Source organism: Eumetopias jubatus, unplaced genomic scaffold (assembly GCF_037043125.1).
Source record: "Eumetopias jubatus isolate StellerSeaLion01/CBP00866 unplaced genomic scaffold, mEumJub1_p1.0 scaffold_10, whole genome shotgun sequence".
NCBI lineage: Eukaryota > Metazoa > Chordata > Mammalia > Carnivora > Otariidae > Eumetopias > Eumetopias jubatus.
The window spans coordinates 25,200,275-25,218,744 of NW_028274816.1; the positions used below are offsets into that span (position 1 = coordinate 25,200,275).

Sequence of the window (18,470 nt, forward strand, 5' to 3'; positions counted from 1 at the left end):
CGTTGCAGATGGCATCTCTGCACAGCGCAGGAGGCCAGGATACTTTGGGGGAACTGACAAGGGGCCGGAAGCGGGCACCTCAAAGTGAGGAGTCAGGGCTTGACCCTTGGGGTCCCTAGCCCCCGGCACTCAAGCCAGGCTCATGGTGGCAGCCCAGTGTCTAGAAGTTATTAAATAACCTGACAGCCACTGTTGGTCTAAAAGGGGGTAGCTGGTGGCTCTGTTTTGTAAAGGTGGTTCCTTCTCAAACCTGATACACAGGGAACAAGGTATCTCCCAACCGAATTGTGCGATGGCCTTTTGGGAGCTCAAATCAGTACAGTTAAGCAGCCTTATGCATATTTCAGCAAGGAATTAATGTAACAGATTGATGCCTCTGATGTGGGGCTTAGCACTGTTTTCTCCCCAAAGATGCAAAGCAAGGGCAGCAGCCAGCAGTCGGCACGGGCCCGCCATTCCACCCTGAGGCTGCTTACTGGGAAAGCAGAGGCCACACAGCACAGTGTGACCCTCCTTTCCCAGACTGCTGACTTGTACGCGCAGGGGCTAGTGTGGACCTCTGCATCCCTCTCAGGGCTGAGGCAAAGGGGACCTTGGGTTGGTGAGGCCTGCAGATGCCAAGACCAGGCAAGCCAGCACTGGAAAGATGCTTCCTCCTTCTGCGAAGTGGGAAGAGCCCACAAGCGTCTGCCCTTTTCACAGAGGTTCTCCAGGACTCATAGGAAGAACAAGACTTCATACGCAAGGCGGTCTGTCATTATTTTGGATTATACTACCGGCAGAGCATATGGAGGTTATTCCTCTGAATTTTTGGCTTTGAAAATGTGTCTACATTTGTTTTAGAGCAGGCAGGTTCCCTGAGGGACAGCCATATTTAGTCTTTAACCTTTGGCCCGAGGGGGGAAAACATCTAGCTTTGAGAGCAGGCCTGGCCTTCTTCCGTGAGCAGAGAGGATGAGAGTGTCTTGTCAGCAGCAGTCATTTGGAAGTGGATTGGCAGATCCACCTACACCTGCTGGGCCCCCTCATTTAATTCTGGGCCCCACCAATTACAGAAAGCACCGACTCTGATGGCAGTTCTCAAAGTAAGGTCCGTGAGGCATCAGCATCACTCAGGAACTCCCTAGAAATGCAAATCCTCTGAATCAGACCTATTATGGGGGGTGTGGCCCGCTATCTGTGTTTTGACAAGTCCTCCCAGGGATTTCTGACTCACACTTGAGTCTGAGAACCTTGGGGCTGTGATCTCGTGACATGCATGAGGTTTCGAGAACTATTTCTCATTTAACTGAATGGCAGGTCCTGAGCCCCTGCTGGGTGCAGTAGGTACCGAGCTTTCCCGAAAGGCAGAAGTGCCTAGAAGAGGCCCAAAGCCTGAGTCTTGGCAGATACCATCTCAGATAGCAGGATTGGAAGTGAGAGGGAAGTTTGGTCAGAGACACAGGGTCACAAAGAAGAGTGATTGAAGGCCTAGAAATCTTTGCCAGAACACTGGCTATGGGAAACACGAGGGAGGGGGACACGGGGCCTCTGTGTACTGTCCATGCAACCTCCTGTGAATCTGTAATTCTTTCCAGATAAAAAGCAAAAAGAAAATCATTAAAATAATAACAACAGCAGCAATAATAATAGCAACAGCAGTACCTAAGATCTTCTGCATTTCCAAACTGTTGGCCTATCTAGTTCACATCTGACTTGGAAGAGAAAAATAATTAGCGGTTCCCTGAGTACAAGTTACACCCATCTGTAGTATTATTACTCAGATTTTCTCTGAACCCTTTATAGAAACAGAAAGACACGTCTGATAAGTTGATGATACCATTTGTCTTACTCTTCCCATCTAGTCCTATTCTTGTACCTCTTGAGTAGGTGGTTGTACTTCTCTAAAATGCTTTCCAGGGACATACACAAGCAGCGTAGCTTGCAGTTACAGAGAATGAGACTGTGTCTGAATAGAAGGTTCTTAACCCCACTGGGCTGGAGTTTGAGATGTATCCCACATCTCTGGGCAGGGAAGGGAGAGGAGCCCCACGGCACGGAGACCACCGCCCTGGGTGTGTGTAACCAGTGCATGCCTCCGATTCCTCTTTGAAACATCTTTAAGTGCTTGGAGGCAGAATGAGACCATGCATGTTTAAAGACCAAGTTGGCAGCAAAGCAAATCCTTTAGAGGAACTGCCGTTCTCTGTATTAGGGGAGGAAGAGAATTTAGCCAGGTCTCTGGCCACTGATCAAGTGCAGTAGTTCCATAGGAGATGGGAGTATGAAATCCTAGCCTGTCCTCTGGGGAAGGAATTGCAAGCAAATGCCCAGAGCAGCTCCACTTTCAGTGACAGTATAAAGATCACAAAGTCCAAAAGCACAGATTAGCCTGTGATAACATTGCATTTTTGTTGTCTAGAGGAAGTCCGAGGCTCATGAGAAGCTGAAGGAGAAGAGCTATGGAAAGAGCACACTGTACCTTTCATTTCGTTGTAAATATGAGCTGAAATGACCATTTTCAGATCTAGTGAAGCTTCTGAGTCTAGTGTGCTGGGAGTAGTTATCCCAACTCAAACACTGATACAGAGTTGTGTTAATTTTTTTTTCCCCTAGTTAGTGGAGATAGAGGAAAGATTGCTGTAAATTTCTGGGGTAGGTGGCAAGCTGGTTTACGGAACACAAGGCGATGAGAACCTCTGGCTTACGGAAAATAGCATGAATTAATAATCATTTAATTGGCTCCTCCATTATGTTGCTGGTTTGGGAGATGGAAGTTTAGATGGAGGGGCTGTCAGTGGTACTTTAGCTAAGAGTTTGACGGTTGAGACGAGGGGGTGGTGGCTGCCTTTGGCTTCTGCACAAGGGGTAAATGTCGGGCAGCAGCCTAGGCCTTCGGTGGGCTCACCTTGGGGCCCCCATAAGGAAGAGGAGGATCCAATTGCCACCCCACCATGAAGAGAAGAAATGCAGAAGAAACTTCCCAGCAACATGAACAGCTCAGTGCCTGCCCAGGATCTCCCCAAGGGAGGTCGCAGGCCAGAGGGAGGCTGGCCTTTGGCACAGAATATCCGCCATGCCAACAGCCCCATTGGTGTATTGAGTGATGAGATGAATTTTGCTCCTGAAATATAGAAATTACTCATACTTTGGATTTTTGTTGATGTCTTGGCTGTAGTTGGAGGAAGCAAAAACTTCTTCATTTCCAGTTTTTTCTTAAGTTTTCTTTTTCATGAGGCAGCAACTCCATGCCTTGCCTGACTTCAGAGTTGTACGGAGCACATCACCAGGTAACAAGTCCATGGTGGTCTATGGCATTGCGAATACCTCTTTTAAGTTTTCTGTGGCCAAAATCTCAGTGACTCAGATTTTAATTCAATAATGAGGACTGGAATTGGAAGGCTGGTTCTAACAGGTGAACTTATAGAGGCTGTGTTTTCAACCATACTTGGTCATTCTATAAGCCCCCTAAGTTTATACTATTCTTACCTCTCCTTTAAAGTAAGTCATTTCCTATATGAAGCGTTACTTGGCTTATTTTAATTATTCTGTGTGCGTAGAACCCAAGACCATTTCTTGAAAATTCTAAGGAAAACTGGCATGATTTCAGGTTGGTGCTCCTTTTCTCCCGTTTCCTCTAATTAAGTATGACAAGAGGGGTACCTTTTCAAGTAATTATTTTTAGAGGTTAAATACTTCCCAAACAAATATGTTAAAAGCACAGGTAATCTGGAAGTTGATGTCTCTTTGCATGAATGATTTTCTCCCCTAAGGAAGCCATGCGTTGATTACTGTGTTTCCTTTTGGGATGCAATTGTTTGGCCTCCTGTATGGAGGATAAGACAGAGAGTCATGAATCAGGTCTGACTCTCCTCGCTTTTGTGTCAGTTGGCGGCCAACCCATCATAGTTTAAGCGGGGAAATGGTGGCTTTTGGCCCAGAAAGGCAACTTGGAATTTTTCATACCCCATGAGAAGGACATGCTGGTTCTTTCTGTGCCTCATCAGCAAGTTGGGTGGGACAACCATAATTCCTAACAAGCAAGTGCTTTTTCACTCATGAGAAAGTTTGTGTGGCAAGGAATGCACAGCTTACATCCTATCAGGCTGTGGTAGGGGTTGGACCCATCACCGCAGTGTCACTATTCCATCTGCCTAGCTTTAGAGAGTATGTAATCTGTAGCGCATGCACTCATGTGGGTCCTTGCCACATTTCTATCCTCTTCCAAGTGCCAGGAGCCCAGCATGTTGCCTGTGGAAGATTCATTGAGATTTAACACATATTTTTGTATGACATAGCTGCCAAAAATGAGAAAATTGCTTTAACCAGCAAAGTAAAAAAAAAAAAATACCACCCGATGTTTTGCACAGTATGGATCCAAATATCAATGTTTCCATGGACAGTTGAATTTAAATGCTGAGCTATTTAATTATAATATTAAAAATAATATAACTACCTGGCAATCTTAGAAAATGGGAGAATGGTCCGTGATTCCATTACCTAAACACAACAGCCATTTTCTTCTAGTCGTCTTTTCTAGTACCTATTTTTTTTCCATAGCTGTATTGTGGTGTAATATATATTGTCTTATTTTTCTTCTGATCAGCATTCTCAAGAACTTTCTACATTGGTTCACAGCTGTCATTCATAATGTCTTCTAATACCCAGTAGAGTAGCTATGCCATTGTTTACTTGACCATGCCCTGTTTTAAGAGACCGAGATTGTTTCCAATTCATTTTGTCATTACTATAAAACCCACTACAGGTAGTAACCCTTCAAGTTGTTTGGCTTTTTGTTGCCTGTATAAACCAAAGGTTCCAGGCACTGTTTAAACTAAGGCTTGTCTCTGAAGTGCGTGTATTTCCAATTAACTACTGTGATGTCATAGTGGCCTTAAAGTGACCAGTAATTGATTTGTTAAATAATGTTTCCTAGACTGTGACATCTCTCCTAGAATTTAAGTTAAAGTTTAGAAAAGTCTTCAAAGCAGAAAACCACAGTACTTTCTCTCTTGGTATTCGTACAACCTCATTTACTTAGGCCTACAATGTATGCTGGTGACAGAACTGAAATAGAAATTGATTTTGAGACTCTGGCCCTTTTGAAGTAGTTCAGAGAGAAGCAGCTTGAGGAAACTTCAGACTGTCTGTGGCCTGTAGTCAACCGTCATCCAGCATGCTGATGGAGAACTTGCCCAACTGTTTGCACATCTACAGAAATTGTATAGAGACCTCGGTGTCATGTCTTGATAGAGACTGACATTTTAATGTCTGGGGTCAAGCTTGGAGGGGCTGTCGGCCTAGTTAACCTAACTCAAGAGCAATCCCTACATCACCCAGGGAAACACAATGGGATTGTAACCGGGTGTTAATAGGATCTGTTACAAGAATGGCACAGCTTTATCTTCAGGGAACGAGCTAGTGAGCTGCAGGTGGCTAATGTCCACTTCTAAACAGATCAGATCAGATAAACATGCAGGCTGTCCAGGATAGAAGGGAGATGAGCCCCAGAAGTTTTTAACACCAGCAGGTGCAGTATTTCATATTGGTGTGTTACTGCGGAGAAAGAGGAACAAGGGAGAGCATGCTGATTTTATTTTTTAAAACACTTCATAGGACTCCTTAGCTTGAGCTCACAAAGGAAGCTTTAGAATTCCAGAGCAGTTTGAAAGTTTGAAAAAAAAAAAAGTGATAAAAGTTCCCTGCTCCATGCAGGGGGAAAGAATAGTGGCTTCTTGAAACCAGAATTCTCACCTCTGCAACCTCGTCACAATTCACCATGCGTTCCGCATTGAAGGGAGAAGGTGGACTCTTGTCGGACGAGGAAGCTAACGCCTCACTGGGCTACCCTGTGTTTGCCTTTTGCTTCCCAGCGAGTGAGATGAGTTGGGTGGTCGTAGCCTCTGCGCTCATCCACTCATGCGGCCCTGCAGCGGCACAGCGGACACCCTTTCTAAAGGGGGTTAGTGGCAGACGGAGAGCATTTACCAGAGAGTGCATGGTCCTGTAAGAGAGAGTGTTGTTTTCAGATCAGGCAGACTAACAAAAAGACGGGGTGTTTGGGTGTTTGGAATGGCATCTCTCTCTTGGTTTGCCTCCAGTGGGAGGAGGAACAGATAGTGGCTCTTTCCTAACTCAGCACAGAGACTATCCAGTGCCTACAGGTTGGAGGTGGAAATGGGGAAGGGGAACCAAATAAGCATCTGAAATATCACCTCATACCTCCACTCACCCCCTCTGTAGAATGCATTTGAACTGTTAATATGGAGAGGATAACCAGTAAGCAAAAATGAAAAATGATGGAGAATAAGGAACCTTCTGGGAGTGGGGGGGCACTTAAGTCCCTGAACCATCAGTTAAGGACTCCTGTTGTGGGAGTTTTCAGATAGGAGCCCATCACACTATGAGGTCGGAACCCTGTGACACGGGGTTCCTTGAGGGGCTGGGAGATGGGAAGTGGGCCGTGGGGGAACTGGTCTAGAATGTTACAGCACCTAGTTAATCGGCAGCCAGTCCATCACATTAAATATCCAGCCGTCATGTATTACCTTTCAAGTGAAAATGAATAACTCCCATTAAGAGCAAAATGGGTTTGAAGTCGATTCGAGACAGATTAAAGTACTGTTATGAATGTGTGTGTTGAGAGGAGGAGGGGTCTGTGTGTAAAATGCTTGTCCTTGTACTTTTTAAATAATAGATGCCCTACAAACTTATGTAGACCAGGTTACCAAGATACTGGGGTTTAAAGGTCACAAGATGTGCATTCTGGGAAGAGCATCAACTTCCTGGAATATTTCCTGCATTTAGCAATTTTTTTTCAAAATTATTTGTGGCCTTATGATTTTAATGAATAAAATTGATTTTCTAAAATTATTTATTAAAGCACACATCTATAATGACAGCATCTTGGTATCCAAGTCAGAACAGATTTCAAAGTGGAGCCTAAAGTGGAAACACAAGCTAGGTAACCAGACCAGATGAGACAGGCAGCAGTTTTATGAAAGAGCAAAAATTAGGCTTTCTAAACCAGTGACCTCAATGCCGAGTCAAATTATTTTTCAATGAGGGGAATGGGTATATATTTCTCACTACCATTTTCAGGATTTTACTAATCATTTTTAGCAAATTATGAAAAAGGAAGTTATGTGTCCAAAACAAGTGAGAGAACCAACCCGTGAATACAGACCAGGTTTTGGAATGACCAAATCCAACCATGTTGGGATTTGTGTTCACAATGGAGAGCCCCCCACCCTTGCCGCCGTATCCTGGTTAAACCCTTAACCCAGCGGTTTTCTCGTCAAAATCTTCCAGATCCTTTACCATGCTTCAGAGAACTCCGTCTACCCACACTGTATGCTACTTAAGTAAGTCTCATGTGACTCTCCTCATTAATTAGTGGTTTTTGTTGGGTTTTTTGTTTTGTATTTTGTTTTTTGGTGGAATAGGGTGTGGTTTGGGCAAGCAGATAGAGGACTTTCCCCCTTACCGCCCACTCTGAATAAACGCTTGAGCTTGGAGCATTGGCTAGATTTTAAGTTGGATTCATGCCCTACCTATTCCACTCTTCAATTACTTTTTCCCCAAAAGCAGGTTGCTAAACCCAAACTTGATTTTTACCCTCAAGTATTTGTGTGCAGATCCATGTGAACCTTTCTCAGGTCACATTTATTATGCCCCCTGTAACGTGCTGTGCTGTGATTCCAAGCGGTCAAGTTGGGACAGTGAAGTTGGGAGCACATGGTTGATTACATCTGTGGAAGCAGAGTGTGTCTGGTTCTTGAGTTGACTGGTGGTTGGCAAAGCAACAGGTGAGACTCTCCCACCCGTTCTCAGCCCTACTGCCCCCCATAGGCCAGCAGAGTGTCTCTTGATTGGGAGAAGTCCATACACTGAGTTTAGCTTAATCCAGCCCCAAGCATTTTAGTCCATTTCTTTATCTTTTTTTCTTAGCGTTCAGTTGTTGAAGTAGTGACAGAAATTCATGGGGGAAAAAGGAACACTTGCTTCTTTTCCAGCGTGCTTGATAAGTCAGTCCGGATGCTCATCCTACTTGAATTTTGGTGTTTCAAGAAAATCCTGTGCTATAAATGAATGTTGATTTTCACCCAACACAAACCCTCTGGGAGCTGGCCTGGTCTGGCTGCTATATCGCATCTTCTGCTTTTTCTTCCAGCGTCGTCCAGCCAAGCAGAGAAGGAGCTGACAGATTCTCCTGCAACCTCCAAACGCATCTCCTTCACAGGTAGCTCGGAATCTCCTCTCTCTTCAAAGCGACCTAAAACATCAGAGGAGACCAAACCAGAGCAGGTGAGACCAGAAGGGGCTCTGCTGGTCCGGGCGGGAGGTGGGGGGAGTGTTTTAGACACCAGCGGGGAGCACAGTCTTGGGTGGGTGGGCTTGGGGCAGACACAGGCACTGGTGGGAACTGGAGATTCAGCCAGAGGGGTGGGTGTGTTCCCCACAGATGTACCAGTGTCCCTACTGCAAGTACAGCAATGCCGACGTCAACCGGCTCCGGGTGCATGCCATGACGCAGCACTCCGTGCAGCCCATGCTGCGCTGTCCCCTGTGCCAGGACATGCTCAACAACAAGATCCACCTCCAGCTGCACCTCACCCACCTCCACAGCGTGGCGCCTGACTGCGTGGAGAAACTCATAATGACGGTAAGGCAGCCAGTTAAGACCCGTGGCGTCGCTTTCCCCAGAGGTCACAGGTGATGGAGGAACACGGACCAGATTCTGTGCTGTTGGATGAGAAAGCCAGTGTAGAGTTGGAAGTGTCAGAAGTGATCCTAGTTCTGGGACCTTTGTTCTCCTGCACCCGCCTTCAGCTCAGCATGACCATGGTGTGACTGTGGCCCAAAGCACTGAGTATGTTTGTGTTCCCCACCTTCCCTTATTATCCCCCCTCCTGGTCTGATGCAGAGGTCTAGATTAACTCACCATTCACATGAAGAAACTGTTCTTTGGACTCTCCAAACCTTTAATAAGTAGGTCATGTTCTAGGTTGTGCTTAGTCTCTTTTTATTCTCACAACAGCCTTGTTTCAAAGATAAGATTTTGACATGTCTCCATTAACAGCAGAGGAAACCGAGACTCAGACAAATTAGCTGACTTGATTCCACTTGTAAGTGGCAGAGTTGAAATTTGAGCCCGTATTTTCCAACGCTACGAATGTGACCCTGTAATGTCGGAATTTCTCAAGTGGCTACTTTGATTCTCAGAACAGGAAAATGGCCCGTAGGGTAGCACGTGTTGATTCATGGACAAGGGCTTTGCATTTTGAACATGATGTTGCTACACCTACAGGTTTTAAAAGCCTGGCTCTGAGTGACTTCTGTGACACGGCCCAAAAGTTTAGTGTAAAGATTTAAATCTAATTGTAATGTGGAAACTTCTCAAAATACTACAGATCATACTAATATCCTGCTTTTTCTGTCTGTGGTGAGACAGCTGTGCAAGCCCTTTCCCGATCACTAGAGGAAAAACTACCCAAGAGAATTATTCTCACCTCTAACTTATTTCAGTAGTGGAGTAATAAGAAGTTAATTTGATTGCCTTTTCATCTGTTCCCAGAAAGGTATTCTTCCTAGAGAATTCCATGTTATAATGTGCAGGTCACAGGCATATAACCTCTAGGTGTTTCCTATTCCATTTGGTTATGCAAGATGAATGAATAGTGTTCTAAGTGATGTTTAGTCATGAGGAACTTATAATTGATAATGCATCAAGAGAACTTTAGCAGCCAATGGGAAACTTGAAGGTAATCTAGCATAAGTTTCATTTCAGAGATCTTTCAAGTATAAATTCACTTTCCGTGGGTATTTTCAGATAGACTGGTGAACATCGTGAAAAGATTGAAAGTGGAAACCTTTTCCTTTGGATGGGTGGGTTTCTATGTTATAGGTATTGGCATTCTCACCAACCTTGGAAATAACAAGGGGAATTTCTCCGGCCTCATCACACTTCCCACTGATGGCCTGGAACCATAGGAACCTGAAGGAACAGAAGGAGATGTGGGAAACTTTTTCAATACTTAATGACATTTTTCTTTTGCTCAGCTGGTTATTTTTCCTGTTTAATATAAATCTGGTCTAGGAAATCTGAGCTATAGTGATCTGTGTGACCGGTTTACATTAAACAGTAGGTTTCATTTATATATCACTAGGGACTAGAGTATAAATTATATTTCAAATATCCATTGTTTATCATTTTTTATAGCAGCAAAAGTAGTGTACATTTCATGTAGTTGAGTCAGGTGGTCATTAGGCACTTCATTTACCAACAGAGTCTTGAAGGACAAGGTGTTACTGCTGTGATTCTCAACCTTTTTGGAGACTCCAATGAAAGTGATTCTGTAGCCTTATTGGGTTATTCTATGCACAGTAAAACTGGACAACAACTGTTAAGACCACTGTTGAGGATTCTGCATATACAAAACTGTGTGTACAATGCCAGGGAGCATAAGAATACCTTAAAATTCATACATGGAACCAGGCTAACAAACCCTGTTCTAGAAGAATTCCTGACAACATAATTGTGTAGGAGAAATGTGCTCCCTAAAGCAGTTGCAGTTGGCATCTTGTACTGAAACTGCTGTGTACCTCATCTTCCCACAGCAGACAACAGAGATGTTTTCTACAGAAATGGAGATGTTTTTTAAAAGCGTTTTAATTCCAGTATAGTTAACAGTGTTGTATTAGTTTCAGGTGTATAATACAGTGATTCAACAATTCTGTATGTTCCTCAGTGCACCCCCGCCACCCCTCTGGTAACCATTAGTTTGGTCTCTATCGTTAAGAGTCTTTTTCTTGGTTTGCCTCCCTCTCTCTTTTTTCCCCCTTTGTTCACCTGTTTTGTTTCTTAAATTCCACATATGAGTGAAATCATATGGTATTTGTCTTTCTCTGACTTATTTCACTTATCATTACACTCTCCAGATCCATTTTGTTGCAAATGGCAGGATTTCATTCTTTTTTTGTGGCTGAATAATATTCCGTTGTGTATATATGCCATACCACATCTTCTTTATCCATTCATCTATTGATGGACATTTGGGCTGCTTCCATAGTCTAGCTATTGTAAATAATGCTGCAATAAATAGAGGGGTGCATATATCCTTTCAAATTAGTGTTTTTGTATTCTTTGGGTAAACAACCAGTAGTTGTTTACTGGGATTGTTGGATCATAGGGTAGTTGTATTTTTAACTTTTTGAGGAACCTCCATACTGTTTTCTTTTTTTTTTTTTTTAAAGAATTTATTTATTTGACAGAAAGAAAGCAAGAGCAGGAACACAAGCAGGGGGAGCAGGAACACAAGCAGGGGGAGCGGGAGAGGGAGAAGCAGGCTTCCCGCGGAGCAGGGAGCCCAATGTGAGGCTCAATCCCAGGACCCCGGGATCATGACCTGAGCCGAAGGCAGACGCTTAACGACTGAGCCACCCAGGTGCCCCTCCATACTGTTTACCACTTTGGCTGCACCAGTTTGCATTCCCACCAGCAGTATAAGAGGGTTCCACATCCTTACTAACACTTGCTTTTTCTTGTGTTTTTGATTGTAGCCATTCTGACAAGTGTGAGGTGGTATCTCATTGTGGTTCTGATTTGCATTTCCCTGATGATGAGTGATTTTTGTTGAGAATCTTTTCATGTGTCTGTTGGCCATCTACATGTCTTCTTTGGAGAAATGTCTGTTCATGTCTTCTGCCCATTTTTTAATTGGTTTATTTTGGGGGGGGGATGTTGAGTTGTTTAAGTTCTTTATATATTTTCGATACCCTTTATTGGATATGTCTTCTGCAAATATCTTCTCCCATTCAGTAGGTTGTCTTTTGGTTTGTTGATTGTTCCTTTGCTATGTTAGAAGCTTTTTATTTTGATGTAATCCTAATAGTTTATTTTTTCTTTTATTTCCCTTGCCTCAGGAGACATATCTAGAAAAATGTTGCTATAGCTGATGTCAGAGAAATTACTGCTTTGCTGTCTTACAGGACTTTTTTAAAAAGATTTATTTTAGAGAGCACGGTGGTGGCAGGGGGAGGGGCAGAGAGAGAGATGGAGAGAGAGAATCTCAGACTTGCCACTGAGCGCAGGGCTCAATCCCATGACCCTGAGATCACGACTCAAGCCGAAATCCAGAGTTGGACACTTAACCAGCTGAGCCACCTAGGTGCCCCTTCTATTATAGGATTTTTATGGTTTCAGGTCTCACATTTGGGTCTTTAATCTATTTTGCATTTATTTTTGTGTATGATGTAAGGAAATGGTCCAGTTTCATTCTTTTGCATATTGCTGTCCAGTTTTCCCAACACCATTTGTTGAAGAGACTGTCTTTTTCCCATTGCATATTCTTTCCTCTTTTGTTGAAGATTAATTAACCGTATAATCATGGGTTCATTTCTGGTTTTTCTATTCTGTTCCATTGATCTGTATGTCTTTTTTTTGTGCCAGTACCATACTGTTTTGAGTACTACAGCTTTGTCATATAACTTGAAGTCTGGAATTATACCTCCAGTACTTCTTTTTCAAGATTGCTTTGATAATTCCGGGTTTTTTGTGATTCCGTACAAATTTTAGGATTGTTTCTTCCAGTTTTGTGAAAAATCCTGTTGGTATTTTGATAGAGATTGCCTTAAATGTGTAGATAGCTTCGAGTCATGTAGGCATTTTAACAGTATTTGTTCTTACAGTCCACGAGCATGGAATGTCTTTTCATTCCTTTGTGTTGTCTTCAGTTTCTTTCATCGGTGTTTTGTTTTTTTTTTAAGATTTTTTTTTTATTTATTTATTTGTCAGAGAGAGAGAGAGCACAAGCAGGGGGACCAGCAGGCAGCGGGAGAAGCAGGCACCCTGCTGAGCAAGGAGCCCAGTGTAGGACTCAATCCCTGGTCCCTGGGATCATGACCCGAACCAAAGGCAGATGCTTAACCAACTGAGCCACCCAGGCGTCCATCAGTGTTTTATAGTTTTCTGAGTACAGGTCTTTCACCTCTGTGGTTAAGTTTATTCCTAGGTACTTTATTATTTTTGGTGCAATTATAAGTGGGATTGTTTTCATAATTAGAAATGTAGACATTATAAAAATAATATATAAATAAAGTGTGCACATTTTGGGAAATGTACTGATTATAAGAAGTCACTTTGCTAGCAACAAGAGAAAGTTAATGGATTCAGAAACAAAGTTGAAAGTTACGAGGAATGTAATCATATAAGGGTTTCACTCTTTACCTAAAGGTATATGTAAGGATGATTTGGTACTCTCTACATGAGAAGATGGAGTTACTGCATGGCTGTCAGTATTGAATTGATTTTTCAAGCTATGAGCATGGTTTGCGTTGAGATGATGTAACATTTCCACCTTGATCCTTTAGTTCAGCAGGAAAAGATGGGCAACCAGGGTTAGAGGGGAATTTGTGGCTGTAGCTTAGGGTGAACCCAGAATCCTGTTTGAAGATCGGAGTTTGCCCTGATGAATCAAAACAGATACCACTGTTCTTCCTTTGGAAAGTTTGGTGTTAAAATGGAATTTTCAATTGTTTTACAACTAAGTGATTCTAGTAAACCTGTGGTTAAAATCATGCCCCTCGAGGGTATTTTACTGTAATTTTATTAGAGAATTGGCCATAGGAAACTATTGGTTGGGCTTTCTGACTGTGTATCTGTTTGTTCCTGGTCAACTGGAGCAGAAAACTCTGAAGTCAGCATCATGAGAAATGCCCCCCAAATCAGAGCTCCATTTTTAAAAACACGTCATTAAGGAATAGCCAGTGTATGGTCATTCATCCTCTAAGAGGAGAAAGTTACATCAGCTTCGTCCCTGAGTGGCTAGGATGAAGGGCAGTGAGAGGAGTGAATCTCTTTCCTTGCCAAATGGTTTGACTGTTAGCTGCGGTCGGCTGCAGAATAGGAAAAGCCAGCAAAATCCACCCAGTAGACAATTCTTGGTAGACATCGGGTATGCCCAGGGTATCGAAAGCTATAAATTCTGATAAACATTTTCTGCTGTCTGGGTCCAAGGTCGCAGGATTTGGCTTGAATTGGGTTTCAGTCCTTCTAAAAGTAAATTTCTCCCTGATAAATGGAAATAGATTACTTGCTACACAATGTCTTTCCGTTCAGTTGTAAATGGAGAGTGTTTTGAGGAGGCTTCATTTAATAATACCTTATCAGACAGCTTTCAGGAACCTGCAGTGTCTAATATGTCTGTTGCTATGGTAACAGCTGCTTGCTTATGCTCTGCATCTCATATCTGTGTCTTCCATGGGCCCCCTTCTCTTTACCAATGAAGGGGCTTGAAAAATATTCTCCACTGGGAACAATTGCAGCTCTGGTTCTCCACTATGGAAACTGCACCCGCAGCACTTCATTCTGCTTGGCCTATTGGAAACAGACCTCCAAACACTGTCCTTACACACGTCATATGAAAGAAGGAAATCTATAAAGCCCAAGGGCGATGAGACAAGTGCCCCTCCAGACCTGACCGAGCAGGCTGCCCCCAGTGTCGGCTCCACAGAACTCTCACTTACTTACAGAGAAGTTAAGAGATTTCAAATTGGTAGTAAGGATGTAGGAGTTGCTTTTCTACACCCTCTTTTTCCCACTCTTTTGGGGAAGGAGAGGTGAGGGTGAGGGGGCACATGTTTCTGGCCCCTGCGTGAGAATGGGAAAGATCACCTACCATGCATTTCAATACTCTTAAATTATTCTAATTGATCACTATCTTTCTAAGTGTCAGGACACACCACTGGGCTCCTGGAGCATTAATATGGGGAAATTGTTTTTGTTCCTCAGTCAGTTAACAACATATAACCTCATACTGGAGATGGGCTTCTGAGCAGCCCAGGAACACCTTTTTCTCTAGCCCTTCATCTTTTCTCCCTTTAGCAGTTCTTAATTATCCTGTATTTGCTGTACATGCACAGATTTCCCTTCTCTGCTTCTGGCCCTGCACCCTGCACAGCCTGCAGCTTTCTCTCTCTCTCCCTCTCCATCCGTGTCTCTCTCCCTCGCCCTCCCCCCACTCAGGAGCATAGTTTGTCTCCTGTGATTTCTTTCAGTCATTGTCTAGGTCTCCCTGTGCTCGTGTGCCTGTGCATCTCTGAGTTTCTGGGACAGGCTGGCTGGCTGCCCCCCCCCCCCAACTGTGGCAGCGGGTGGCCACCAGCCCTGGGGCTTTTGCACCTGCGTGGGTACCAGCTCTCTCACTTTGTCTCTATCTCAGAGGAAGGTAATGAAAATAATCGGGCTTCATTAATTCCAAGCCCTGTGAGATGATAGCCATTTGGAGCCTGTTTGCCAATTAGGTGGTCTAAATTAGAAGTGACCTTGGTATACTGCCACTGCTTGCCTCTCTGAGTCTAATGAAGCTTTTCTCTCCAATCCATTCCCCTTCTCCACTCTCTTTTCTGTTGCCCTGTGTGTATGTATGTGTGAGTGTGTGTTAACTATTCCCGTGTTTCCTATTCTCCCATGCACCTCCTTTTTTTTTTTCTTTTTTGTCTTTCTCATTCTTAGTTTTTAAACTCTGGTTGGGACTATGTTGGTTTCTGGCCCACACGAATGTGAACATGGCCCTGCGGTTTTTCCTCATGAGTTTTAGGTTTAAAAAAAAAAGGAGGGGGGGGATAGACAACCACAAAGAAGATATTTTAGAAAGGAAGCAAGACAGAGAGAGGAACTAGGCCCTCTGACCTCCGTAGTTCAGTGCCCAGCCTGGCACATTTGCAAGGTAGTAAAGGAAGGGAAAATGGCTCTGAGGCCCTGCTGCCAAGAGGCGCTCTGGTTTGCTGGTTGCAGAAGTCCAGAGACTTGCTGGCCAGCCCAGCAGCTGACTGGGTGCAGAAGTGAGCAACCTGACTTCCACTGCAGCCTTCACATACACCACCAGCTAGAATGCTTGGCTCTGGAAGCAGTTGGGTTTAAACTTCATTTTTTGAACCTAACCAACTCCTTATTCACAAGGATGTAGAGACTTGGCCAGGTCCGTATCAGGAAGGCCTGTGTCTGAGGCTTTGCCTCTTTTTCCTTCCACTTGACGTTCTTCATTCTATTGGTTTGCACTGAAAAGTGAAGGATTTGAGGCTTCCTTGGGAGTTTAGGTTTTGGCAAATGTATTTTTTCACTTGGAATAGTGAGCCTTTCAGAAAGATACCCTATAAAGAATACCTAGATACCAAGAAAGAATAAATACCAGTGATCCCTCCCAAATATCATAATGGGGACCAGACCCACATCCAAGCTTCTGGGTTTTATAAGGAGTGGCCTTGGGGCTTTAGGGTCCAGCTCACCTGATAGAAGCTTGAAAGGCATCAAATCATAATCCAAAACAATGGTGAACCCAATAGAGGTAGGAACCTAGGTATTTATGAACCCAGGTCATCTCTGGGTGACTATCTAAAGATAGTTAACTTGAGTCCATGGACTTTCCCCCAAGGGAGCCTGTGATTTCCTGAAATTATCTGCAGTAGTCTCTGTGTGAAACTATTTCTTTAGGCATCTTGTAGCCTTCAGATTTTGAGGTTATGATGTCTGAAAGGTTAATATTCTGGCTTGTGAGCTTCTTGGGCACAAGGACAGTGTCTCACTGTCATGCAAGCATGCAATACAGGGACCCTGTACAATATATAGTGAATGATGGTCAAATGGATGGGTGAGCAGAGAGTCACTTGAGGTCCTTCCTTCTCAAGACTAAGTTGTTTTAAAATTGCTTAAGCTTTAAGACTTTTAGTATCAGTGTGGAACGCTTTTATTTCTATTGTTATTTATGAGAACTGCTTAAACGTGAAGATTTCTAGCATCAGAACAGAACTCCACATTTTTCTTGTATACATGAGACCTCTTGTTAGGAAGATAGCAGAGCTACAGTTTCCTGACTTTCAGCACCCCAGATCAAATGATTGTTTTTTTCCTACATTCCCACCAACTCTGCATACTCTGGTGGGGGGTGGGTATCATATGTGGTATCTAGAAGATTACCATGGAATTGCCCTTTGCATCACCAAGGCCAATCTTGGAAGACCCAAATTCTGAGGAAATAATGGCTCTAATCAATTGAATTTTCTTACTAGGGCAAGCTTTGTTATACTTTAGATTAAAAGTCTGTTTTTGTTTTTAAAGATTTATTTATTTTAGAGAGACAGTCTGTGTGCACGCAGATGGGGGCGAGGGCAGTGAGAGAGGGAGAGAGAATCCCAAGCAGATTCTGTGCTGAGCACGAGCCCAATGCGAGACTCTATCCCACGACCCCGAGATCACAACCTGAACCAAAACCAAAAGTTAGTTGCCCAACCGACTGCACCATGCAGGTGCCCCAAAAGTCTGTTTTAACAGTCTCAGGTCCCCTCTGAGTATTGGGGACATAATTTAACATATTGAACGTCTATGGGTGTACAGATTATGAGAATAAGCAGTCTATATGGTGGTATAGTGAAATGTAGAAAATGTACTTGTTTTTATCAATTGTGTACTGTCATCTGGCCAAACTTAAAACTTTTTGTTTGGCTTCTGAGCCTGGGATGGAGAAGTGGGAAGAGGGAGAGAGGTGGGAGGGAGGAAAGCCTGCTTGCATGCGTGCATTCTCTCTGTAGGGGAAGGTGGTGCCATCCAGTTATTTGAGGGCTTCTGAGGTTTGGGCACATCTGGGATGGCTCTGTTTAGGCTGCAGTCAGGTCGTGTCCTCTCATACACCTACATGCTCCAGCACACATAGTGAAAGGAAAGGTCTTCATAGAACTGTGCTCAGCACACTTGAGTGACTGCCCTTCCCATGACTTTGAGCTATCCATCAGATGCTATGGCGAGAATAGTCTGATAGGACTGGAAAACAAGGGGGATGCCAAGGCACGTGTTGAAGGAACTCTGCCTTTGGCCAACTCTCCTTTTCCTCATTGAGCAGAACTCCTCCATGAGCTGTATATTTATGGCTCTTTACAAAACATGAAAAGTTTGAGTGAAAACCTTTGGAAACTAGTAGGAGAGGGAGGAATGGGCTCAGGCATGGGAACTTTAGTGTCTTAGAGCCGCTGTGGGGCCCTCCAGTAGCCTGTACGGGAAGGAAGCTTCCGTTCTCAACCTCTCTGTTGAGACACATGCACAGATAAACCCCACCAGAATTTCTAGATCCTCAAGATTCCCTTTAGGCATATTCTCCTCTTTGCCTCCTGGGAGTTTCTTGCCATCAGAATTTTATATACCAAACCTCTCCCCCCGATAGAATTTGGGTACACTATAGATGAGAAGATGCAGGTAGATAAAAGTAATTACTTAAACACATATGGGGCAAGACTTACAGGTTTGGAGGCCCAGATTAAGATGCAAAGGAGCATGTGAGGTTGATGATTATATTTCGGGAAGAGTTAATTGATGGAAGGTGAAGGCAGACAAAGAACCTCTGCTTACTGCCTTCTTGAATCCCAATCAGGAATTATGATTAAAGTCGCGGCGAGACAACAGAGGGCTGATGAATTGGTGTCTTTTTTTTTTTCTTTTTTGC

General features: G+C 43.7%; 1 protein-coding gene across 4 annotated transcripts in view; it reads left to right on the plus strand.

Moving 5' to 3' along the window:
- ZFHX3 (zinc finger homeobox 3) overlaps positions 1-18,470 on the plus strand; it is a 245,159-nt gene that overhangs the window by 207,982 nt on the left and 18,707 nt on the right. For all 4 annotated transcript variants that reach the window (XM_088027462.1, XM_088027463.1, XM_028092199.2 and 1 more), the window contains 2 exons: positions 8,153-8,286; positions 8,444-8,644. In XM_088027462.1, the coding sequence (XP_087883588.1) occupies positions 8,153-8,286; positions 8,444-8,644 (335 nt within the window). The remainder of the gene's footprint in view (positions 1-8,152; positions 8,287-8,443; positions 8,645-18,470) is intronic.